Raw genomic sequence first — 26,855 nt, 5'->3', positions numbered from 1 at the left:
AAAAGAAAAGGGTGAAAAGCACTTTCATATCTGTGTGTGCGCGTGTGAAATGGACAGCCCTGTCTGCTGTAATGAATGTGCTGGTGCAAAGAGAGAGCAGAGTATGTGCAGCCTAATTGGCTTCAGTTATCCATCTCTCTACTGACCAGGAAACTATTGTGCTACACACAGAGCTTGCACACAAACACACACACACACAGTTACAAATATAAAGAATTTTCAAGGAATGTCATAGCAACCAACACATTTAGAAAGTGTTAGCTAGTTCTCAGTTTATCGTCTTAGCTCGTTCTCAGTTTGACTGATTGCTACTTCAAATGTCATTTCAATCAAATGCCCTTTAATGTTGAGTGTGTGAGTGAGTGAGGGAGAAAAAAGGAAAGACACGGGGAAGAAGAGGAGAATGATCCTCAGAGGAAATGCACTCAGAACTTCACCGAACATCTGGCTACACCAGACATTTATGTCAGTGTTAATTAAAATTCTCATCAAAGGGCATCGTCTTCATTTCTCTGCTCAGATGTGCCTCGTGAATCATGAGTGTAAGGGCTCTTGGCGCGCTTATTATAGATTAAAAGTGTAAGGGTTGTTGGTGAACTTATTATAGAATATAAAGTGTATAGGTTCTTACTAGGACTACACCTACACAGCGATACAGTATGTTATATCATTATATTAGATACAAAGCTCTCAATATGGCTACATAAAGAACAACACTTCCAACTGACGGCATAGAGTCATCTGCTTATCATAAAAAAAAATTTCATTACTTTAACTGTATGAGGTCTAATAAGGGTTTGAAACTTTATAAAGCCCAAATTCCAACCTCTGAAAATTAACTTCAGCAGACATTACAGGGCTTTAAAGAGTCACAATCCTTTAAAATACAGTCATGCCATGCAGAGGTACAGAAAAGGTGACAATTTAGTACAGTAAGGTGATGGATAGCAAAGATTATTTACAAATTGTCCAACGGTGTGCTGCAAGGGGCTGAAGACCCATAAAAGAGACTAATAGCTATATACACACCCACTCTTCATGACATCATCTTCATGATTCCTCTTTTCATACGATGGTGCTGAATTAAACTTTTATTTGAACATATCACGTTTAAAAAAAAAAAAACTTATTACTCATGACCCATAATTGGCTGAACCTACAGAGGACCTAAGGCAGGAGTGACCATAAGTCATACCAAAGGTGTGGATCACTCCGACCAGCTAAGGCCCATCCTTACTGTACGGAAAGCTACAGCTCATCACTACTTGTGAATTTGTAGAGATAAGCAAAAATCATTAAAGTGGAAACTTGAATTTTCTGTCAACAGAAAGGGAAATAAGGTACTCCATGTCTCAGACCAATCCGATACTCCTCAACAGTGACACCTGCAGGGTGTTTCTTCTTTTTTTTTTATATATATGTTTTTAATGCCAGATTGAATAGGATCGATTCAAAACAACAAATCTAAAATTCATGTGTGCGCCACTGTGAACTTGTTTCCAACACAAATACTTAAAAAACAGAAAAAGAAGAACGTGACTTTCTCATCCAATTCCCACATTTAGCTTTTTTGTGTACTTTTGCGATGCAGGTAGGGTAGAGAATTTTTGCTGAGACGTGCTAACCCTGGAACATCAACATGCTTTTAGAATATTGAATGTTTTAACTGACTGAAAATGCAAACCCAAGAGACATCTTCAGACAATGACTCACTATCAGGTCATAATATATTGTACCATTATACTCCTAGTTGTTAGAGCATGTATTATAGATTAATTGCAAAGGCTGTTCTTTTATTTAGTTAAATATACTGTATGGGAGCAGATGTTTTTGCAGTTATTCACACATTTTGTAAGTGTAAAAATTCACATATTCTTGTTTTGTTTAAGATTATTATTTATTTAATTATTAAGTGTATTATTTTATGTATTTTTTATTATAAGTATAAAGGTTTCTTAAGCCCTTATTCTTGACTAAAAGTGTAAAAATTCTCGGTATATTGAAATGGTTAAACTAAATTAAAATAAGGTTTTTAAATATTAAAATAACCACTTTTAAATAATAATAAATAAAAACTTCTTGGCAACATCCTTGCTCTCTTAAAACTTGACCAATTTAATCAGATCATTAACCAAGCTTTTCTAAGTCCAGGTTTGTAAATAAGAGCAGGAAGGCGCTACCTGGACCAGGTGTGAAAACAAGCAGAAAGGCTGTTGTTCAATTTACTATTATGAGAGTGTAAACACACTTACTTGATGTTGGTACTAGCTTTAGTAGCTGCCTCATTGTACATTTGGGTTGACTGCTGGTAGTATTCTTTATTCTATCAGAGAGAGAGAGAGGAAAAAAAAAGAGCTTTACTTGATTTGTTAGCTAGGTGTTAAATCATAACTCCCCAATGCACAAGACATGATTATTAACAGAACGTTTTGAAATGTTTACTGGCACTTGTGCCTCTCCAGTCTTGATGGTAGAGGAGGCTTCAGTTCTCTGATGCAGAAGGCCATGGTTAAATAAAGGCAATAAAATGCATTTACACCTCCATCAGCTCATCAGTTTGGTGGAACAGACTTTGTGAGGTGCAGTTAAATTTTATTCAGTGAGACAAGCAGTGGCATTCAAACTGCAATTACTGAGAGAGAAGGTGAGACAAAGAGTGTGTGTGTGTATGTGTGTGTGTGTGTGGAGAGAAAGAGAGAGAGAGAATAAAATGAGAGTGATACAAAAAGAGAGAAAGCAGCAGAGAAAACAGTCACAAAGGATTAAAACAGCAAGGTGGATTAAGATATAGAGAGCAACAAAGACAAGAGAGTCCCACAGGTTATTCTTTTCCTTGTATTTATTGAACTCAAAACGTCATAATGCTCATATTCACCAGTAAGCTCAGTAAAAAAAAAAAAGTAAGAAAAAAAGTAAGAAAACAGCTGTTAGGTTTTACTGAGCTTGCTGGAGAATATGAGTTGTTCTGGTAACTTTGTCACATTCGCTTCCTTCTATTTTTATGCAAATCCCAGGAGCGTACATCAGGTTCTTTGTTTCCATCTTTTACTATATATATATATATATATATATAGTGTATATATGTGTATATATATTTATTCAGCCACTTTATTTAGTCAGCCACCAATTGTGCAAGTTCTCCCACTTAAAAAGATGAGAGGCGCCTGTAATTTTCACCATAGGTATACCTTAACTATGAGAGACAAAATAAGAAAAAAAGAAATCCAGAAAAATCACACTGTAGGATTTTTAAAGAATGTATTTGCAAATTATAGTGGAAAATAAGTATTTGGTTACCTACAAGCAAGGAAGATTTCTGGCTCTCACAGACATGTAACAACTTCCTTAAGAGGCTCCTCTGTCCTCCACTTATTACCTGTATTAATGGCATCTGTTATCAGTATAAAAGACACAACCTCAGTCGCACTCCAAACTCCACTAAGACCAAAGAGCTGTCAAAGGACACCAGAAACAAAATTGTAGAGCTGCACCAGGCTGGGATGACTGAATCTGCAACAGGTAAGCAGCTTGGTGTGAAGAACTCAACTGTGGGAGCAATTATTAGAAAATGGAAGACCTACAAGACCACTGATAATCTTCCTCGATCTGGAGCTACACGCAAGATCTCAAAAAGATCACAAGAACTGTGAGCAAAAATCCCAGAACCACACAGGGGGACCTAGTGAATGACCGCAGAAAGCTGGGACCAAAGTAACAAAGGCTACCATCGTTTGCACTGCGCTGCCAGGGACTCAAATCCTGCAGTGCCAGACGTGTCCCCCTGCTTAAGCCAGGACATGTCCAGGCCTGTCTGAAGTTTGCTAGAGAGCATTTGGATAATCCAGAAGAGGATTGGGAGAATGTTATATGGTCAGATGAAATTAAAAGAGAACTTCGTGTTTAGAGGAGGAAAATGCTGAGTTGCATCCGAAGAACACCATACCTACTTTGAAGCATGGGGGTGGAAACATCATGCTTTGGGGCTGTTTTTCTGCAAAGGGACCAGGACGACTGATCCGTAGAAAGGAAAGAATGAACGGGGCCATGTATCATGAGATTTTGAGTGAAAAGCAAGGGCATTGAGGATGATACGTGGCTGGGTCTTTCAGCATGACAATAATCCCAAACACACCGCCTGGGCAACGAAGAAGTGGCTTCGTAAGAAGCACTTCAAGGTCCTGGAGTGGCCTAGCCAGTCTCCAGATCTCAAACCCATAGAAAATATTTGGAGGAAGCTGAAAGTCCATGTTGTTCAGCCCCAAATCATCAACAGGAATGGGCCCGAATACCAGCAACAATGTGTGAGAACCTTGCGAAGACTTACCGAAAACATTTGACCTTTTTCATTGCCAACAAAGGGTTTATAACAAAGTATTAGGATTAAATTTTGTTATTGACCAAATACTTATTTTTCACCACATAAAATAAATTCTTTAAAAATCCTACAATGTGATTTTCTGGATTTTTTTTCTTTTATTTAAGTTATTTTTTTTCCTCATTAATGTATACACAGCACCCCATATTGACAGAAAAACAGAATTGTTGACATTTGTGCAAATTTATGGAAGGAAAAACTGAAATATCACATGAGTCTAAGTATTCTGACCCTTTTCTCAGTATTTAGTAGAAGCACCCTTTTTATCTAATACAGCCATGAGTCTTTTTGGGAAAGATGCAACAAGTTTTTCACACCTGGATTTGAGGATCCAAAACTCTAGTTCTGTCAGGTTGGATGGTAAACGTTGGTGGACAGCCATTTTTAGATGTCTCTGAGATGCTCAATTGGGTTTAAGTCAGGCTCTGGCTGGGCCATACAAGAACAGTCACAGAGTTGTTGTTGAAACCACTCCCTTAGCTGTGTGCTTAGGGTCATTGTCTTGTTGGAAGGTAAACCCAGTCTGAGGTCCTGAGCACTCGTCCAGAATATCCCTGTACTTGGCCGCATTCATCTTTCCCTTGATTGCAACCAGTCGTCCTGACTCTGCAGCTGCAAAACACCCCAATTTAACCCAAATTAAGGCCAAAAAGTTCTATCTTGGTCTCATCAGACCAGGAAATCTCTCTATTTCTCACCATCTTGGAGTCCTTCAGGTGTTTTTTAATGTGTCTTGCACTGAGGAGAGGCTTCCGTCAAGCCACTCTGCCATAAAGCCCTGACGGGTGGTAGGCTGCATTGATGGGTGACTTTCCACAACTTTCTCCCATCTCCCGACTGCATCTCTGGAGCTCAGCCACAGTGATCTATGGGTTCTTCTTTACCTCTTTCACCAAGGCTCTTCTCCCCCGATAGCCTAGTTTGGCTCTGTGGCTTGCCACAGTTCTGTCTCTGAGTTCTTCAGGCAGTTCCTTTGACTCATGATTCTCATTTTCTCTGACATGCATTGTGAGCTGTAAGGTCTTACAAAGACAGGTGTGTGGCTTTTCTAATCAAGTTCAATCAGTATAATCAAACACAGCTGGACTTAAATGAAGGTGTAGAACCATCCTAAGGATGATCAGAAGAAATGGACAGCACCTGAGTTAAATATATGAGTGTCACAGCAAAGGGTCTGAATACTTAGGCGCATGTGATATTTCAGTTTTTCTTTTTTAATAAATCTTCAAAAATGTCAACAATTCTCCTGTCAGTATAGGTGCTGTGTATATGTTAATGAGGAAAAAAAATTACTTAATTGATTTTATGGCTGCTGATTTAAATGGCTGCAATACAACAGTGAAAAAATTATATATACACTACTCATAATAAGTATTGTGTCAACACACAACGTCACTTAACGGACGAGCAGCGCCACCTATCCATGGCGCACCTTTGGGTCGGTGGCAGGCAGTCAGATGTTGCTTGTGAACTTGGTGTTTCTCAAAGTGTCATCAGCAGACTTGCATCAAAACATAGAAGTACTGGCAGAGTTCATGACAGACCGCAACGATGACTAGTAACTAAGGACCTATGCACTCAAGACATTGTTATGCAACTGCCACACAGCTGCAGGCCCTTTTATGAGATGTGAGGGGTACTAGGGTTTCCAGACAAACCATTCGCAACCGACTCCACCGCTTTGGCCTGAATTCCAGACGACTGTTGCAGGTGACTCCACTGACACCAAAACACCGCCGTGAACGTTTGCAGTGGGCACAAGACCATGTAACCTCAACAATGCAGCAGTGGTCTACCGTCCTGTGCACAGAAATGATTGTCGTCAGAGTTGCTGGGGAAGGTGAGGTGAGCGATACGCTGAGGTCAACGTGGGTTTGCTTTGGTGGAGAAGGTGCAACAGTCAGGGCAGGCATCACCAGTCTTTGGATTTGGTTATTGTACATTGCTCAGTCACTGCACATTCTTACCTCAGAGACATCATAGAACCCATCATCATTCCCCAATTCCGCCAGCACACCCCAAACCTTCTGTTCATGGATGCTCCACCACATTGTGACAGAATTGTCACAGGTCAACTTTAGGAATTTGGCGTGCCTCATATGGTATGGCCATCAATGTCCCCTGACCTAAACCCCATAGAGTACGTCTGGGACCAGAGGAGCCTGAGACGTCACTGTCAAGCCGTCATTACAGCAAATGGTGAAAACACCCGCTACTGACATTGTCAATTTTTGTTATTTGGGGCTATCCCTGTTATTGTCTACATTCTTGGGGGAATAAATAATAAACTAATGAAAATTATGTTTCTTTTCATACGTTATTAGTAATATTAAAGGGAACTTTTACTTATTTCATTCAATTTCAGAGCAAATAGGAAAAGCACTCATGTAAGTAAGGGATATTATTAACCCTAAATTGTAAGTAGTGTGTATATACACACACGCACACAGTGGGTACGGAAAGTATTCAGACCCCCTTAAATTTTTCACTCTGTTATATTTTGTTTTACACACACACAGTATATGTACTGTATTATACATGCACACACAGTACGTGTCAAACATTTGAACACACCAAATTCAATAGCCTTTCCTGATATTTATTTCTTTCTAAATTGTAAAACAATGCTGAATGCATAAAAAAATATGTAATTTCTTTTGAACAGTTGATATTGAGATGCGTCTGCTTCTCATGCTCTGTAAAGCCTTCATAACGGCTTGAATATGAAGTACTCATAGTGTTTTTTCATGATGGTGACTCTAAATGAACTTCTCCTCTGCAGCAGGGGTAAGATTTGATCTTGCTTTCCTGGGAAGGTCTTCATATGAACCAGTTTCATCATGGTGCTTGATGGATTTTGCGAATGTACTTGACAATACTGTCCTTAAACTATTCCAGAACAGCTGACCTTCATGTCTTAAAATAACAACTAACTGATGATGTTACTTAATTACATAAGTTCATGTGTGTTAATTCACACGTGAAATATAAAATACATTAGAAGTTTATAATTAAAAAAATATTATATTATACTATATATATATATATAATAAAAAAATATATATTATACATTGTGAACCCTCTAATTGCCAGCACTAAATCTGCTCCTATAATGTTTAAAGAGACTGGAGAATGCAGAGCAATGAAGAGCTGACCCTCTGAATTCATAATCTCTCTAAATCCCTCAGAGTTCTCTGCTCTTCAGCTCACACCACCTGTTACTCTGAGGTTCTGTCAGTTCTGTAGTCACTGAACCATTTTTGTGGATTTTGACATACGGTTTGGACCTTTATCCTGCTTTAAGCTATAACCATGACCCAGTTGTAGCTTTTTTGCAGATATTCTTTTTAAACTCTCTGGTCTTCCCATAATTCCATGTATCTTAACAAGGTTCCCAAAAGGAAAAACAGGAGTCTAGCATCATCACAGATTCTCCACCATACTTAACAATGGAGATTGGGTTTTCTGTGTAACTGTTCTTTTCTTACACCAAACCCACCTAGAGTGTCTGCTGCCAAAAAAAAAAAACTCTGATATTTTTGTATCATCTAGCAAACTTCAGCAATTACTTTTGTGGTTAGATGAAAGAAAAGGCTTTCTTCTGGCATGCCTTCTAAACAGATTGTTGGCACGGAGGTGTCATCTAACTGGAGACTAATTGGAGACTTTGTGACCCCAAAATGCTACCATCTTCTCTAAATCTCCAACTGTGATCATTGCTGAAATGTCTAGATAAATTTCTCTCATATTTTCCATGTAGGATTAAGCCAATTAACCACAAAGGCATTTTTAAACCCATGTTTACCAAAGGGGCCAATCATTCTAGAGCTGACTGTGTAAATACAGAGGAAAACGCTATTTATACATCTTATCTATGAATTTTTATGTTCATAATCCAGCACAGACAAATCTTAATTTAGATATATCAATGTTATTAATAGACATTCGGTGATAAGAAGCTTTACTCATCATAATTTAAACTGACTTCCCTTTTTTAATTTACAAAAAGCTTCACCAGGACTTAGTCCCGAGCGGCATATAAAACAATTAGAGTCAGTGTGCCACAAATCATTTAGCACAGTGGCATTAAAATCTCAATCTCGCTGGTAATCCCAAATGCGAGTTCAAACGGTTGGGGCTGTTGCATTTGGTGTGGATAATTACAGCCATTATTCCCAGTCGGAATACGGAAAGCACGATGGACAGAAATGAATAATTGCAGAAAGAGAGTGAGAAAAGTGTTAGAATCGGAAGCCATCATGCAAAAACCTCACTATAAAATTCCTGGGACTCTCACCAGGAGGATGTTCATTTTAACATGTCACACTCACTGAGCTCCTATAATCCTCCACTCTGACCTTTTAGTCTTGCAGGGAAGAAAAAAAAAAAAGAAAAAAAGAAAAAAAAGGGCGTTCCACTTCTACAGTATGTGCATCCTCAATTCTTCTCTACTCCTAATTCTAGCCATCTTCTTTTTTACCCTGGTTGTGTCCAGTCTTTATAATTAAAGTAAAAAACAAACATAAGCACAGCTTCAATTGTGCAAGATATGTATACGCATTCTGTATTCTCAGTACTACATCATCATATGGACTACAAGACATACTGTTGCATACTGCTTAAGCATGCCTTTAATTAAAGGTTGTGTCATTGCATATGAAGTGGATAGTTCAGTCTGAGGTACATTCCTCCGAAGCTTCCTGCAATGTTTGTGTCAGATAAAATAACAACCTACCATGCTATTCATAAAAGTGGAATAAGGAATGAGAGCATAGCGCTATCTCTCCCAGAGGCTTAGGAACAAATGAATGAGCGATGGAGAGGAGCGCTTGCGGATTTAGTGCTTAAGCTGAGGGTACGGATGGAGGTGGAGGGTTAGAAGGGTAGTCCTTCACTTCTCTTGCCCAGGTAAAGTCTCTCTCGCTGGGATGGATATCACTGCGACAGCCCCGTCGCCCAAAGCCGCCTCCTCCAAAGATAAGCTGTTGAGGCTGTTTTGATTACCGCTGCTTACAAATGCGCAAGTGCTTAAGAGAGCGATTTGAAAAGTGGTGACAAGTACATGAATGCATGAACACACACATGTACACACACCTCCTTTTGGAAACACAGTGATGGCACAGAGGAGACCACTAAGATTAAGTGTGCGTGTGTGTGTGTGTGTGTGTGTGTGTGTTATATCTGCAGCTCACTCAGGATTACTTTCTATGGCAGAACTTAACAAAGAGAGTGCCGGATTAGTGTGTGTATGCTGAATCTTAAAAAGCCTGTGTTTGAGCTGTCTATCAAAACACTTTTTGCAAAAGCGCACACATACACAACTGTGCAGCGCACATGCGTCAACCAAGAGGAGATTAAAGGGCTCGCCTCAATAGAGCGAGGGATGGAAAGAGAGAGAAAATGAAAGACTTAAAAAAAAAAAAAAGTGTCTCTTTGTATGTTTCTATTTGGTTGTGTAAGCAAAGGAGTGTGTATCAGAGTTCGCACCTGTATTATGCGCGAGTATGCATGCGTCTTCATGTGCAACTATGACTGAGTGAATGTGCATATGAGACAGCGAATAAGAGTGTATGTGTGTGTATATATATATGTGTGTGTGTGTTTAAGTGCACTAGTGGAGAATACAGAGCGTGATGAGGTAAATAGAACAGAGGGTGTCTGTCTGGGTCTACATGGACTCAAATTCAGAGAAAAGCTGCTGTCAAAATGTTATGTACCTTCACAAAGCAATGAGTTATATGTGTGTACGGGGGAAGAAGAGATGAAGCCTTTTGCAGTACTGTAGAGAATTGCGCACCAACAAATCATGTCAAAATGTGATAGAAAAGCAAAAAAATAAAATAAAAACACACACATGAGCAAAGAAGAAAAATCTGAATTACTGGTCCAGTGTGTAACCTCTACTGCAGTAAACTAAAAGGTGATGCTCAAATAAAAAAATTAATAAAATCCCACAATTCTGAACTTGCATTTTGCATTGGACCTCGGCTTACCCGTTTCATAAACTCACTGATAAATTTCACTGACAATCATTAGAAAAAGAAAAAAAAAAATGTTTGACCGTGCTTTGAATAGATATTTTGTAACTCTCTATTTTATTTAAACTGTAGTGCTTAAACGGTTTACTCACATGTTAAATACAAAGAATGCCGCAGGGTGATAAGGGACCCCGGGAACAGCAGTTATGAAGGTGAGAAGGAATGAAGCAGAGAGAGGGGGATAAAAAAAGAAATAAAGCTTGAAACAATTCGGCTGCGTAAGTCGAAGCTCATTCACTGCGCAAATAGAGCGGCAGCACTGGTGACTCTCAGCAGCCAATATCTCTGCTCCATTTCACTCTAGTACTGAAAAACACACTTCAGGACAAGCGCGCACCCTCCGTCTCACAGGAATTAAGGGAAGGCTGACTACAATAAAATCCTACTCCATCAAAAACAATGAAACATATTAGGTTCACGGCTTCAAGGAAAACAGGAAAAATATAAGCGGATATATTGGTATGTTGTTTGCCGCGTCAAAGACGCCAGTCTACAAGCAGCTCAAAATTTTAGATGTATTATTACACCCAGAAAACATTTTATGAAAGGCTTAAAACCAACATGGATACCACGCCTTCGTCTATGCATTAACATGTTCCTAAAGGTAATGCCATGGAAAGATTATTATTTTAACAATTTAGTAGTGGATGAGAAAGAAAAGCGTGGTAGTAGTAATAGAAGTACCAAGAGTAGGAATATCTGTATTAATAGTAATAGTAGAATGAGTAGTAGTTGGACTAATGTAATAACAGAAGTTGTCCTAGTAAAATCACACAGTGTCCCAGAAGTCTCCATACACAGGGGAAATTATCTCTTTTTAGCAAAGCATCTTAATATTTTTCATACTTAGTTGAAATTAATATATGTTTACAGCATACCCTTCAAGAGTGGTTTAACAAAAACACATACAGTACTGAAAGCATTATCATGACCGGATCAGGAAGCTGCTGCATTCAGAATGCATTTGAATGTGCAATTACATGCCGAATGCCAGATGTGTAAACGTGAGTTCATCATGAGTGGAAGAGGCTCTGAGTTTTTACAAAGAAAAGCAGTCATGTAGAGGAGGTAAAATTAAAAAGGGGTAAAAAAAAAAAAAAAGTTAATTTCCCCTATGTATGGAGACTTTTGGGACACCCTGTCATAGAATTAATAGAAGTGGTAGCTATAGCAACAGTAAAAATAACAATAGGTAAAGGGAAAAGAAGGGGGAGCTATAGTAGCATAAACAGAAGGAATACAGTGAAACCTTGGACTTTGAGTAACGCGGTTCGTGACATATTTTATTTTGCGTCTGTGTACAGCGTGCATGAAAAGCAAGAGCAAGTCTCAGAGAGGTTAAAGATCCATTTTCTCTGTCTGTATCAGCCTGCTCTTTGTGTGTTACTGCTCTGGCGCCATTCTTTTCAAAGCTAAAGTGCAGGTTAATGTGTATTATTTTTACTTTACAGCCGTGATTCCGTTAGTGTGTCGCTCAATCGAGTGTCATTAGGGAGATTTCTTGTTTATTTGTCTGATAAAACAGTGTTGTCATTCTGTGCACGTGTGTGCAAAGATTTAAGGAAGGGTCACTGTGTAAGACGAGAAGGGGAAGAGGGGCTTCATATATATACACACACACACACACACACACACACACACACACACACACACACACACACACACACACACAGCGCCTGCACGCACAGACGGAAACACTTATGTCAGGATTTATTATTACTTTTTTTTTTTTTAGGTAAAGTGCAGGTTAATTTGTTTTATTTTTACTTTATATTTTGTGTTCATTATTTTTTCATTATTATTTTTTGGGGCTGTGAAATGAATAATTTAAAATGAAAGTTTCCATTATTTCTTATGGGAAAATTAGTATTTTCGAGAAATTGCATGTTCTCCCTGTGCTTGGTGGGTTTCCTCCAGGTACTTCGGTTTTCTTCAACAGTCCAAAAGCATTCAGATTAGGCTAATTGGCATTACCAAATTGCCCGTAGTGTGTGTATGTGTGCGCTCTGTGATGGATTGGCACCCTGTCCAGAGTGTACCCCACTTCGTGCCCCAAGTCTCCTGGGATAGGCTCCAGGCGACCCTGAATACAAGATAAAGCGGTATAGAAGATAAGTGAGTGTGAGTGAGAATAAGGAAGAGTAGCAGAGGCAATAATATGAGTAGTGGTATTAGCAGTAGTAATAGTGGTGGTGGTGGTAGTTATAGGAAGGTAATATTGGTAGAGTAAGATTAGTAGTGTGCGTATAAGCTGTAGTAGTTGTAATATGAGTAATAGTAGTAGACTGAGCAGCAGTAGTAGTAATGGGGAAATAGCAGTAGGACTTGAAAGTACAAGTAATATTAGTAGTGGCAATAGTATGAGTAGGAGTAGCAGCAGTTATATTGATAGGAGTAATAGTAGTAGAAAGTTGAAGTAATAATAGCAGCAATAGTAGTATGAGGTGTAGCAGGAGTAGCAGTAACAGGAGTAATACAAGTAATAAGAAAAGTAGTAGCTTCAGCAATAGCATAAATATTAGTAATACTTAGAAGTAAAAACATTAGTAGAACTTGTACTTGTACTAATATACATTTATTGCCATTTTAGTAATAGTAGTAGGACTAGGAACCAGGAATATTAGTAGCAATAGTAAAGAAGGTATAGTAACAGGAGTATAAGCAGTAGGAGAAGTAGCAATAAGGTAGGCGAAAGTAGATGCAATATTGGTTGCAACGGTAGGAGGAGACAGGTCAGTATTAGTAGGAGTAGCATTAAGTATTAGTAGTAGTAATAGAAGCAATACTTGTAATAGAAGTAGTAGTAGCAGCAAAAGTAATAGGAGTAACACTGACAGGATTAGGAGTAAGAATATTAATAGCAGTACTAACACTAGTAATATACAGTTACTGCCAGTTCAATTGAAGCCATTTTCTCTTGCTTGTCTCTTCTATCTCAGCACAATAAAAAGACAACAGTTTACACTATACACAGCCTTGAGAGGAAATGCATGCAATAAGGAAAAGAAGCTCATTAGCTGGTAGAAGAAAGGCACAGTTAAGAAGCATGGACCTTAAATTTTCTAAATAAATAATTAAAAACTTTTATCTTTTTTAATATCTGCAATGCATTTGTGATTTTCTTTGGTCTAGTGTTCACCGTCTGATTTTTATCCTGATTAACGAAAGAATAAAAGGACTGATGTACTCTATGAAAAGGGAATGAACCATAAATTTTTGTGATGATGCCAAACACAACTGTACAACAAATCTGCAGAGCACTTAAGAGTAACTGACACACAGCTTTGTGTTCGCTCCGATTTATATCTATAAATACTTGAAAAATCATTCATTCGTGTTTTATAAAAAAAAAAAAAAAATGAAAATGACAGAAGGAAAAAAGGAAAAAAGCAAAGGTGTAGAGGAAAAAAGGAAGAGTGTTTTCCTTTTTAAAAAAAAACAAATTCTACAGGGTTTCCATCATCTGTCTCCATGTCTCGATACAGACAGGTTGACAGGTATGCTCAGCACATATGAAACATACTGAAGCGCATAAAGAAAAGAGCCAAAACTGCCAAGAGTCACAGCAACAGTCTGAATGTGAGGCTGGCAAGGTTTTTTTTTTGTTTTTTTTAATTAGCAGGAGCATATCTTTAGCTAGTCATGCACCTGTTAAAAGTTAGATAGCACCTTAGCTTACAATGCTTATGTTGTTTTTTGAAAGCATTAAACATTAGTACAAAAGAGTTGGTCTATGATTATAGCAGAATTTGCCATGTTTCATCTTCAAATATTCTAACAATCCCCAGTCACATGACTATGATGTTCTGTTTTTATGCATTATTTTATCATGAGATGTGTCCTATTATAAAAGCTGTTCAAACATTTTTAAATGATTATACATTTACTGTGATGGGTTGTACAGTAGTATTTTGTAAGGTGATGATGTATCTTATTCTATCCATCTTCTGTGTAAAGATTAACACAACAGAGAAGGATTTTTAGATATCTATAGGAATTCCTCGCGATTGCAGATGTTTGACTAAATACTGTATGCATCACAAACTGGACAATCAGTAAACAAGGTCTGGTTATATTCACATTATATGCACATGCGAGTAGGGGGAGAAAGTGTTACCGAGGCAACAGTGAGGAGCGTGAGTCTAGTCAGTGTTCAGCTATTTAGCTGTTGGATCACGCCTGCTGTGTGTGTGTGTTTTTTTTTTTTTTTTTTTTTTTTTTATTACAAGTTTTAAATTATTTTCAGCATTTTATAAAAAGGACAGCAGGAAGAAGGACTTGTGATTCCAGGAAAGTTACCCAGCATTTGATATTTGCCTGACATTCTGTAACAAGAAACATGTTCAACATAACATGCACATATTACTTATTACTTATATTCTTAGGTCATAAATATTAAAAGACATTATCAGCGGATAGCTGATTAGCTGATAATATCCTTCCAATTCCACCATCCATCCAATCTCAAGCAGTCTTTTAACATCATAATAATGTGAAAAAGGGAAGAAGGTTTTTTTCTTTTCACAAACAGATTGTGCTGATGGGCACTGCTGCCACACAGCACAAGAGTCCCTGGTTCGAGCCTGTGCTTGGCATCAAATTTCTAGATGGAGTTTTTGTGCACATTCTCTGTACATCTGCTTTGTGTAAGTAAAGCTCCACCCTCTACCCAATACATGCATATAAACAAACTGTTTAAGGAAGTTGATTGTGATAGCATGTGTATGTGTAGGGCTGTGTGATAAAACAATTTTAAATCAGTATCATGATGCAATTCATTTCCATAATGGTGATATGCTTCGATAATAATTTTTTTCTTAATATCGACAGCTTATCACACAAACAAGAAAAGTAGATCAGTGTGCCGTTTTTGGTTTCCTACCTTAAAGCATTAGCTAAACTACAGGTCAGTGGTAGCTCAGAGGGCTAAGACACCGAGTTACTGACCGGAAGGTCGGAAGTTCGAGCTCCAGCTTCACCAGGTGCTGTTGTTGGGCCCTTGAGCACGGCCATTAACCCTATCTGCTCCAGGGGCGCTATATCATGGGCGACACTGCACTCTGACCCAAGTTATGCTGGGATATGCAAAGAAAGAATTTTACTGTGCAGTAATGTGCATGTGACAAATAACGGCTTAACTTAGGTGGAAAAAGAAGAATGGGGGGTTGGTGGTTGATATGAATGAACCATGATCGCATCCAACGTTTGTAGATGTGAGCAAATTACGAAAGTAGAGGCCTCCTAGTGGCCCAGTGGTAAAGTGCTCGCCCTATCATCCGGAGATCACGACTTTGATTCCCGGGTAATGCTGTAACCTCTCGCAGCCGGAGGTCTAGAGAGAGCTGATTGGTTGACCTCTTTCAAAGGGGAGGGTAGAGAGGTACTTAATGCTTTCACATTGACCACAGCCAATCAGGGGCGTCTCAGAGCTTATGCAAGCGGAAGGAGCGGATAATTCACAGAGTTCACAGCCCAAGAAACTTTGATAGATTGGCGTCCGGGATTCCCCTTGCAAACTTAGTTTAAGTAAAGTCAATATCCGTGCATGCGTGCGTGCAAGAGACTTGTCCTACACAATAACTCGCCTCCTCCTCCTCTTGGGAGTGATTATTTTCAAAGGTAAAGTGCAAGTTAAAAGTTTGCAGTCTAAGTAAACATTCATTCATGTGTGCTCGTTTGTGTGTGTGTGTGTTTGAGAGACAGAAAATTGTTACAATACAAAATAACCCCAATCCTCCTCCTTCTCTCTTGTCTCTGCTTTTTACACTAAGCCTAATTTTCTTTTCTTTTTTTTTATTAAAGTGCAGGTTAGTTAGTTAATTTTTTAACTTTATATTTTCTCCTAATTATTTTTTATGCGAATATTTTTGGGTTGTGGAGTGAATCATTGGAGTTTTCATTATTTTTTATATAAAGACAAAATGGTGCCAGGGATTCCCCTCATGGTTTAAAGGCACAGACAACATTTCATTGTAAGATTCATTTTCTCGAGGGTTTATTGCTGAATTGCCTACGACTGCATCACAGCCATGCTATATCAAGCAGTACAGCACTCCTTCCCATGATATTGCATAAATATGTAAAGATAGACTACTGACTTCCTGTTTTATTGGTTCTCTTGCACAACATACACTTTACTGATATTTAGATGTTTAAAAAAAAGTTAGGAATTTTAGCCATATTTTTTTTCTGCTTTAATTTTCTGATATGCATATTAATACTATTGACATCCACGGTACAGAGTAATCAAAGCTTGTATTCTTTTTTTTTAGGCAGATTAAGCACGTCGCCATAGTAAAATGTTTGCTATTCTAGTTATTAAAATGTATTATATTGTTTAACTAAGAACTTGAGTCATACAATGGTTCTGCTACTGAAATTAACTACATTATATTAAAAGGAGTACCAATCTCAGTCAATCCAGAAAATACAGTTTCAGTTCACTTTATTCCTACTGATGTGTATACACAAATGTTATTCTGACTGCACCATTGCTCCAATTATGAGTGGATTACTAGGCTGCATGTAAAGGTAGCCAGTGTCTGCTGTTTATTTGCCAGAATATGGGAGCGTGTGCACATTCGAGCCCTACATTTAATTTTGAGAGGTCAGTGTGTAGGACCCAGAAGTAACGCTGGCACAGGGACCCTTTATGATTTCCAACACTGACATCACCACTTCAATTTTACATTCTCTAACTTGATCTCTTTTTCTCCTTCCTCCTGCTGCAAGTTTTTTTTTCTCTCGCTACAGGTTCAGAATGGCATAAAGGACGTGGGTGTTGACAAAGTACATCTTCAGCTCAAGGTCAGGGCTTTTACTTAAAGAGAGTCGCTGAAAGAGTGCTTTCGTAACAAGATCACTGCGGTGGCTTTCAGCCGCTGACTCATTAAACGCTATGCGGCTCTAATTTCTTGAAAGCACAACAGGAGTCGCTGCTCGCCATCTCTGACTCCAGTTGTATTTATTTGACGACCACGCTCTGCAAATCAAGACCGATAAGCACGGCACCTGAAAGTGGACAAAATTGGATTACGTCCACAGTCTGCGTTTACAGAACCGCACAAGTAAGAACACAGCTGAGTAGAAAACAAACTGGTCAGACCAGCCGAAAAAGGTCCCCAAACATGTTTCTCCTTGGATTAGCGATGCAGTGTAGCGGCTTCAATAGAAACCCACACTGAAGGAGAAGTATCTCATCAAATGAAACAACCGGGTAGAGTCACCTGCATTAGTAGCTAGGAAAGAACATCTACAGTGCGTAGGAGTGTGATACGGTTATCTTTAAACATGGACCTTTTACTACATCCTCAGAAGGCACCAGTAAAATTACAGTACCAGTCCATACTTTGGACACAAGTTAGGATTTATTTTTCTAAATTCCAGAACAATACTTTCTCCACATTCCAGAACAATATTACTATGAAATAACAGTCATTTTGGGGATTAGGAAATTGAGTAAACAACATCAGTCAGTTGTTATTTTAAGACACAAACGGTCAGCTCTTTAACAAATAGAAGTGGAACACAAGTAGAAATTTAACAAATGCTTCAAAAAATCAGCATGTACACCAGCACAATTAGCCAGACTGGAAAAAAACACAAGGTGTTTTTTTTTTTTTCTTATGCTTAACTGTCCAGTTTCAGTTAACTTCCTTCCAGTGTGGCCTCAGATTCCTCTTCTTGGGTGACAGCACTGGAATCCGACATGGTCTTCTGCTGTTGTAGCCAATCCTACTCGAGGCTTGATGTGTTGTGAAATCCGAGATGCCTTTCTGCTCACCATCATTGTAAACAATAGAAATTAGTGTTACTCTAACCTTCCAGTTAGAGCAAAACAGTCTGGCCAGTCTCAACTGACCAATCAAAAGGCATTCCCAGCCACAGAGCTGCTGTTGTGTGTGAAAATCTCAGATCATCAGCAGTTTCTGAATTTCTTATATCAGCTCGTCTAACACCAGTATCAGCTTTACTACATTTCAGTAGCATGGCAGACGTTAAGCTATTTGCTTTTCTTGTAACCACTAACTTTATTCACTAACAGCGGTGCAGTGTGACAAAAACATTAGTCTATCCTTTTTCCTTTGGACTTTATCAGATAAATATATTTTTGAACCACACAAATCCATTAAACCTTGTTCAATATTTCTAATAAGTGTAAAAGGTGCAGAGGTACACGTCGACTCACACGGACCTGTCTGGAGAATAACGGCATCTTGTTACAGAGGATGGAAAGCACACTATCGAACATCCATGGCTGGGTTTATTAATGATTGCAAGAGTGAAAGAGTCACGCAGCAACAAACTCGAGTAATCTATGCAAACTGAAAATGAGAATACCGCTGATAGGCACAACCAATTAAAAATTGCACATGAAGGTTTTCATTTTGTCTTTACAGCATTTGACTAGCTGGTTAACAGAGAGGTCAGTGAGTAAAAGTACTTTTCAAAGAGTATTTTTCTGTTAAATTAATGTGTTCTTTGTTATTTGTATTGCAGCAAATAATTCACACAGGTGGGATATATGGATATCTGCCTGCTCATTATATAAAATAAATAAAAAGATTTAAAGCAGCTCTCTTTTTCTCCCCTCATGTTTTGCAGTGAAGTAATGTACCTACTTCTTGCTTTACAAATAGACAAGCAAGCGTCTCTGTTATGGCCTATAGAAGTCCTGCACATTTAATTTGTGTAATAAAATCTTCGCTCAACACAATGAAATGCAAGATGTCGCTTGACAAGCTATAATTGCAAAGGAGCTCTTCCAACACAGCTACTTTAACCTGGTTTACATCATGGCGAATGATTATTAAAATAAACTCTGGCACTGTTACAAATGTCTCTGCCAAAAAGACATGCAGACAGACATAAAACATTGACAAAAACCTATTTTGTATACGCTTTTGTTTGTAACAGCAATAACTTCATTGTTGCACATTATGACAACATTAGCATTCTGACAATATGAAATAGGTGATAAATGATGTCAAAATGCAGTTTTTTTCTTGAGATATTGATTTTCAGGTACATTTTTTAATTTTTTTTTTTTTTACTTAAAAATGACAGAAAAAATTGGGTTGGCAATTTATTTTTAAAATTTCATACTGAATATTTAACATTCAGAAGATCTAAATTTTTTTCTTTGCCTCGTCTCCTATTCCTCCATTTCAGTGTTAAATCATTTATGTTCTAGATATTAAATAAATGCATCATCAAACTGAGTTATTTAAGAAACACTTCTCCCAGTTTGCTAGGATGGTATTCTCATACACCATGTTGCACTCATACGTACCTGAATGTAAAATATTTATCGTTGTAGAAATAGTCAAGTTGGAAATAAACAAACACTTTCTCTCGTCTTTGTAAATGTTTATAATTGTTTATATTTGCTGGGAAATTATAAATACAGAGATAAAAAGCACTGGGTTTTTTATGTCTAAAATAACCGTATTTATAGGCCTTATAAGATTATCCCTGCTATCTGAGATCAACTAAATGAGGTTCCCTCTCTAGTCTGGTTCCTCTGAAGGTTTCTTCCTATTGCTATCTCAGGGAGTTTTTCTTTGCCACAGTCATCCTCGGCTTGCTCAGCAGGGACAATCTGGTCATTTTGATCAGACACATTTCCCCCTTTTTTTCTTTGTAATTCTGTAAAGCAGCTTTGCAACAATGACCACTGCTAAAAGTGCTAGACAAATAAAATTTAATTGAACTGAATTTATTTGATTATTAGTAAAAATGAATCATTAAAGAAATAACCGAGCAGAGAACTGATTATCATTATCAGATGCAGACACGACTCCTCACTTCGGTTACCGTGGCGATGTTGTTAAACTATAAACTAGCAGGCAGCATAAAGTACATTCACCACATGCCTGGTCATAGAGAGGAGAATACAAGAAAACTTGTGCAGTCAGATTTATTTTCCAAACTAAAGAAAGCAGCTGCGCTGTATAACCGTCTGAAAGTCAAGCAGGAGGTTAGGGATTTCAACTAAAGTTTGCTTGCTAGTTCAGGAACCCTTTATTAGCGGTTGACAGGTGGTTAGCTTGCCAGCTCAATCATACAAGACTGCACTCGGTCGTCTCACGCATCTTTAGTACCAGGGTTTTATCCAGTTAGAAAGTGTCCACATAATGAAATGAAAAATAGAAACGTAAATGCAATTATGATGCAAACTGATCACAAGAACCACTTCATTCAAGTTTAAGTGCCACAATGTGCAAGTCTAACTCTCTTCAAGGTACATTTAGCAATTGGTTAAGTTAATTCGTTTTACAAGTCATTCGAAAATTTCATTCCAGTTTGTGTATATGAGAACGGCATGAGGTTTCTTTATGTAGTCCTGAATGCCCTGCAGGACGTGTGAAATACTAGGGCTGTACCGAACATAATGAGGTTATGGTACTTTTTTTTTTTTACTACCCGACATAGGCCGTTCAAACTGCACATGATGGTAGATTAACTCGTCCTCTATACAAAGGTTTGCGGTAAAAAAAAAATAAAAAATACGGTATGCGTGTACACACACAAACACACACACAGACTTGACAAAACAAGAAGAAGAGTACTGCATGACTGCATGCAGTGACTGAGCTGAAGCTTATAAAAATGTTAGCAAGTATAAGAAAAATCAGAATGAGGCTAAACTAAAACACCAACCAACAAAAAGGTGATTTAATTGATTGTAAAGCACCCATTTGAATATTGTCTACCAAAATTCATGTTACCCTTGTAAATTCAAAGGGTAAAAATCCAAATAAACTCCAGATAACAACATGAAAGAAGGTCCTGGTTGTTTTTAGCACTCCACCACATCTATTAGATTCTATTAGCTTCACTTGTTTTTCAACTTAATGTATGCACTTCTGTTAGACCAGCCCTTCCTTGCAAAGTCTTGACATTTCTGCAGGATGCAATTTCGAGCCGTATTATTAGCGGGTTCCTTCTTTTGTTACTGCCTGTATACTTGTTTCTACCTATTGGATAGCATTAGTAGTCTGGTGCTGTTTTTTTTTTTTTTTTTGGACTTCCCTCTTGTTTATCGTTTAGGCTTCAAGATTGGTGAATATGTTAAAACTTTAATAAACTCTCTCACTGAATGCATATTTCTCCTCCTGTTTGTGACAATGTGTGTGTGTGTGTGTGTGTAATGAAAAGGCTCTTTTTAGAAAAAAAATAAATAAATCCACCCTTCTTGTAGGCTGGTTACTCCACTGATCTGTTTGTGTATGCACGCGTGTTACCTTGTTTTCCATGAGCTGCAGTTGCTCTTTGTAGAATGCAGCCAGATGCTTCAGTTCAGCCTCTTTCCTCGCTAGCTGTTTGGCCTTGGAGAGACAGTGAGAGAGAGAGAGAGAGAGATAGAGAAAGACGGGAAGAGAGAGAGAGAGAGAGAGAGAGAGCCAATGAGACGTAGATAAAGACACTTACAAGTGTGTAATCTCACTTCTGCTGACATATCCCATTTAAACAGAGTTGTAGTCCATGGAGCTTTTCAGAATTCCAATGTGATCTCGTGCACCAGCCCTAATTACTACCTCCAAACTCGTGCATGCACCTTTCACTCCGCATGACTTGTTGCAATGTTCCGCAATGTCACTCAGTGCAGACTTGAAATTAATACAACTTCCCTGTTGATATTTGGACGGTTCAACTGGCAACACAAATGTAGTGTGAAAGAGGCTTGAGGACCACGTGTGTGTCTGTATGTGTGTGTAAGGCCGTACAGGGGATGAATCGAATTTTAGTAGTGTAATAGGTGGGATGTTCGCTGACATGTTATGGCCACAGCTGATACGAGTGTGCGGTGATACAAAGTGATACAAAGCAGGCGGTGTGCGCGAGTGATCTCAGATCAGCAGCGATGCAGAAATAAACTACATGCTCTGTGCGTTTACTCATTGGACTGCCATCTGACATGGTGAGTATGTACGTAGATTTACCTGGGAGAGAAAGAGACGGACACAATGACTGAAGCTGCCTTTAAAAAGCCATTAAGCATACAAAGCGCTTTGCAGCATGCAAAGGGGGAGCAGGGTAAAAAAAAGAAAAAGAAATGATTAAAATGGATAACCTGAACATGTGCAGAAAAGACAATTCTACTGAGAGAGATAAAATAGCGAGAGAGAGAGAGAACGAACAAGGTGTTTGGAGAAGTTAAGCCATGCACCCTATAAGTGAGACAGAGTGAGTGCATAATTCTTGTCGGAGGGAAAATTAAAACAGGGGCCCAGGATGACGGAGGCGATTTAAATCTGATCCCTATTCTGCATTTCATTTCTCCTTTTTTTCCCCTCGATCTTCATCCATAACTTATGCAGTGGAATTGTCTGAAATGCGAGAAGTCATTACACCTGTCCAATGTATAGACACCTGTACAACTGGTGTGACACATGAATGAGATGGCACACAAAGGGCTAGCTTTTAGAGCCCTCCCGCCCAACACACACACGTACACATTAGCTTACAGATGCACACATAATTACATACAGTGTAATCATACTGCTCATTTTTCTTCATTCAGTTAGTGTTTGTTGGCAGGAAGGTTCCATTCACTCTACTACGCAGATGATGTGCAATTTTCTAGCTGAATAGCTCCAAAAGTGTTGTGATGGAGGTGTCATCTGTGTGTGTGTACGTGTGTGTGTGTATACACACACTCACACTTCCATTCTGTTATAATGCACAATGAAAACACGCCATTTGAATAAAGAGAGAGAAAAGTAAGATTAACAGGGAGCAGCTTCTGCTTACCCAAGCGTTCAGCTCAGCTGGCTGCTGTGAAAAAGGAAAGGGGGGGGGGTGATAAAAAAATAAGACAGAGGAAGGGAAAAAAAAAAAAAAAAGATATTGAAGTGTAAGTAAGAGGACAACAAGAGAGAAAAAAACAGAAGAGAAACAGAGCCAGAAACATGAGCGAAGAAACAAAAAAAATGAAGGAGATATTGGGAAAAGATACGAGGGGGAAGAAAGAGAAAGGGAAAGAAAAGAAGAGAAAAGGGGACTTTACATTGGGTTCGGTGCTAATTTCGTATTAGTGTGCTAATATAGCTGCTGGGCTGTGTGAAATTTATCATGTAGAAAAGAAAAGGGTTAAATGGAGCGACTGAGTTATCCCTTCATGATTAAAAGGGCAGATCCCAGCTTTCTCTGCTCTAATAAATAGCAGAACAGAGCATAATCTGCACAAAAGAGGTTTTATATATTTCTTTTTTCTTTCGGCAGACTGAGACTGGCTAGGCTTATCATCGTCGGCAAAAATCCCACAGCGATTCTAGTAAAAGGATTAGCAGTATTATAATATAACATTAAATCTAATAGCATTTGAGATTTCTGCACACAGATATGCAGCGAGTGCTAGTTACACGTTCATTTCTCACTACTAAGGCCATATCAACATACAGTGAAAAAAAAAGAGAGAGAGAGAGCACGAGAGAGAGATTAACAGAGCATTAGCAGTTATGAATCATGATACAGTCATGAATCGCAATTCTTTTGTGGGGCAATTTATATCGGCAAAATAGAATAGACTACAAAATAGATTTTTCTAAAGAATTATTATTTTTACATGTATAACTGGAATGATCCCTTCGATGAACCAGTGGCCAGAGTTGTCTGGTTTTCAATTTAATTGGCTTTGAGCGTGATCGGACGATCAGCCTTAGATATGACTGACTTAGGAATCAGCGCAGACCTGCCAAGTGGCGCAACGGAAATGCATTGTTAACGTGTTACATTATCGAAAATCACACGTATCAAAATCCTCCAATCCACCCCCCCCCCTATAAAACATCACAAGCGCTAACTACTCTTAAAACCGCATATGGTAGAAGCCACTAGATCTGCACGTACACTGTTAATTAGAGGTTTGAGACTTTGAGTCAATTTCTTTATAATCCTAAAGGGTGTTTTGCTCTAAACAATTCACACATTTTCATCCTGTGTGGAAGGCGTGAATTATTCGCTAATTTCGTTTAGAAATAATAATTATGATGGATGACCATAATACGTGCTGAGACAGAGATCTGTGCTGCTCAGTTAAATGGTTAATTCTTGTATTTTAAGTCAATTTGTATTATTTAAATGCTGCTGTTGGTTTTTAAACGAGAAAACCAATACTAAAAAAAGGGCTGCATTAAATTACTCATGTTCAATTCAGTTGTGATGCTGTTAAATAAAGCTAAAGTATAAAACTTGAGTTAATGTAAATAAATATATTTAAATATTATTTAAAATCAGGATATTCATAAAATTGTGATACAAAATTGCAATATGAATCAAACAGTCACCTTGGTATCGTAATATAATCATACTGGATGGTGACTTGGGTTTCCCATCACTAATCTGCAGTAGCAATTTTATATTGGTTAAGACTCTTCTCCTCAATATACAGCAGGTCAGGATGTGTGTGCCTTTAAGACATCTGACCAAGTTCAGGAAAGAGAGTGTGAAAATGGACTGACTGATACTAGTGGTATCACAGCATGTGTGTTTTAGAGACTGAGAAAGAAGACAGTGACAAAAAAAAGGAGAAGAAGGTAGCTCAGGTAGCCTGTTCAGCTCATGGTCTAGACTATATCTGTGAAGAGAGAGACAGAGAGACGGAGAGTGGGGAGAAAACCTGCGAGTTCTGATGCAATACGGAATTTTAATAGCATTGTAAAGTTTCCATAGAATCAAAACCTGGAATTATTTCTCCACTTGGACTGCGTGCTTGTCTCTGTCTCTCTGTGGAATTCCTGCAGTTGATAGGCAGCACGTTCTTAGTTCTGTCTCTCGCCTGAAGCAATCTCTCTCTCTCGCGCTCTCGCTCGCTCTCCCTCTCTGACTCACAGCTAACAAGTGAAGCAACGGCGAGCATTGCAAAATCCTTCTCTTTGCATGCATTTAAATCTCATCAACACCTAACCCTTTTGCTCTGACTCCATTTCTCTCTCCTCTCCATTTCTATTGGTCTTTAAACCATTGGTTCTTGGTCAATTTATGAATGTGTGCAAGTGTCTTAACTTGTACATTATATCTATGACTATGCAGTGGCTTACACAAATATGATAACCCTTTATGTAAACACTTTAACCCCAGACTCTCATTTCTCACTCTCATGTAGGAGGCTGAAGAGAGAAACCCAAGAATAAAGATAGACAGACACAAGTAAAAACATTTTAGAATGAAAGGAGCAAGGGGACCTCTGTGAAACACTGACACAACTGGAAAGATGAAAGGTGTGCGAGAGGAGGTGAAGAGAGATTAGGCAAAGTGGAAAGAGAACCATTAAGTCACACTACATTTAACTTTGAACAGAATAGTACTATGATTATGGTTTATGAGAGTTCTGGCTGTGGTAAGAATTTGCTCAAAACGACTAAATGTTCTCCCTATTTAATCTAGTGCTTTGGAGACTTTTGTTTTCTCTAAAATGTATTTAACTTCCAGTTTAAAGATTAAAAGTTCATATTAAAGTTGGCATCAATCTTGAATTGTGCATGCATGTTGATATTTTAACATTGTCCAATGTCTACACATGACGCACCTGTGATTTTGTGAAGCATTTACTTGAATTAGGTAAAATTGTGACGTATGGCTGAAAGACATGAGTTCTCCTGGGCAAAAAGGTGGAAAAAAAAAAAAAAAAAAAAAGATTAATTCGTAGTCCATACGGTTCCTAAGATCTGGCCATGCAGGCAGCCTGTGGCTCTGAGAGTGTTAGTGGAGAGGGGTGTAGTTTTGATCGGTTGCCATGGCAACCCTGCACCTATGAAGCATTTTTTTAAAATGTTGATTTTTTTTTTAAGAGGTTACTTTTTAATTGACATGATCTTAGACATTTTTCGAGCCTTCCAATGTGACGCGTTTCTCTCTGTGAATGGACACAAAGTGAGCTAGGTGCCGTGGGAGCAAAACGGTGTGCGGCGCTGGTCCCAATCAAATTTTTCATAATGCAAAAACGGTGCATTTTCTGCCACGGTCAACTTTTTTCTAAAGCGCTCAAGAGACCATGCTGAACGTTTTCATATGTTTAGTGGGTGTGTGCAAAATTGAGGGAAATATGGCTGTCTGGTCAGCAGCAGAAAGCAAGAGTTTTTTTAGAAAACATGTCGATCCAATTCCTTACAAAGGTAATATCACACAAATCCCTCCATCCATATGACCCATATTTTTGTCTAAAGCTTTTGGGCTAAACCCACAAAAATTATAGTAGGGGCTTTCTGCCCTTACTGATAAATCAGTTAATTTGGCAACAGGATGAATAAACCTGACCAGCCATTTCTGAAATGTTGGCACTCACAAGAACGTCTTTAATCATCGGCTGATAGATAAAAAGATAAACAGATGGTTAAACTGTGGACCTTGAGTTCCTAAACACTTTCTTTGAAAGAAAGATTACCTCTGTATGACGGACAGCAAGGAAACTGTTAAGGAAAATCTATATTTTACCTTGA

The 26,855-nt window shown here is 38.4% G+C and overlaps 1 protein-coding gene across 1 annotated transcript in view; it reads right to left on the bottom strand.

Annotated features, from left to right (window-relative positions):
* Nucleotides 1-26,855, bottom strand: part of chchd6b (coiled-coil-helix-coiled-coil-helix domain containing 6b) — a 50,624-nt gene that overhangs the window by 12,703 nt on the left and 11,066 nt on the right. The window contains exons 5-6 of the mRNA XM_053497836.1: nt 21,660-21,743; nt 2,253-2,323 (exon numbers count right to left, since the gene is read on the bottom strand). Coding sequence (XP_053353811.1) covers nt 2,253-2,323; nt 21,660-21,743 — 155 coding nt within the window. The remainder of the gene's footprint in view (nt 1-2,252; nt 2,324-21,659; nt 21,744-26,855) is intronic.

Source organism: Clarias gariepinus, chromosome 6 (assembly GCF_024256425.1).
Source record: "Clarias gariepinus isolate MV-2021 ecotype Netherlands chromosome 6, CGAR_prim_01v2, whole genome shotgun sequence".
Taxonomy (NCBI): domain Eukaryota; kingdom Metazoa; phylum Chordata; class Actinopteri; order Siluriformes; family Clariidae; genus Clarias; species Clarias gariepinus.
Note: the sequence above shows the minus strand (reverse complement) of the source record. Positions and strands in the feature narration are given on the sequence as shown.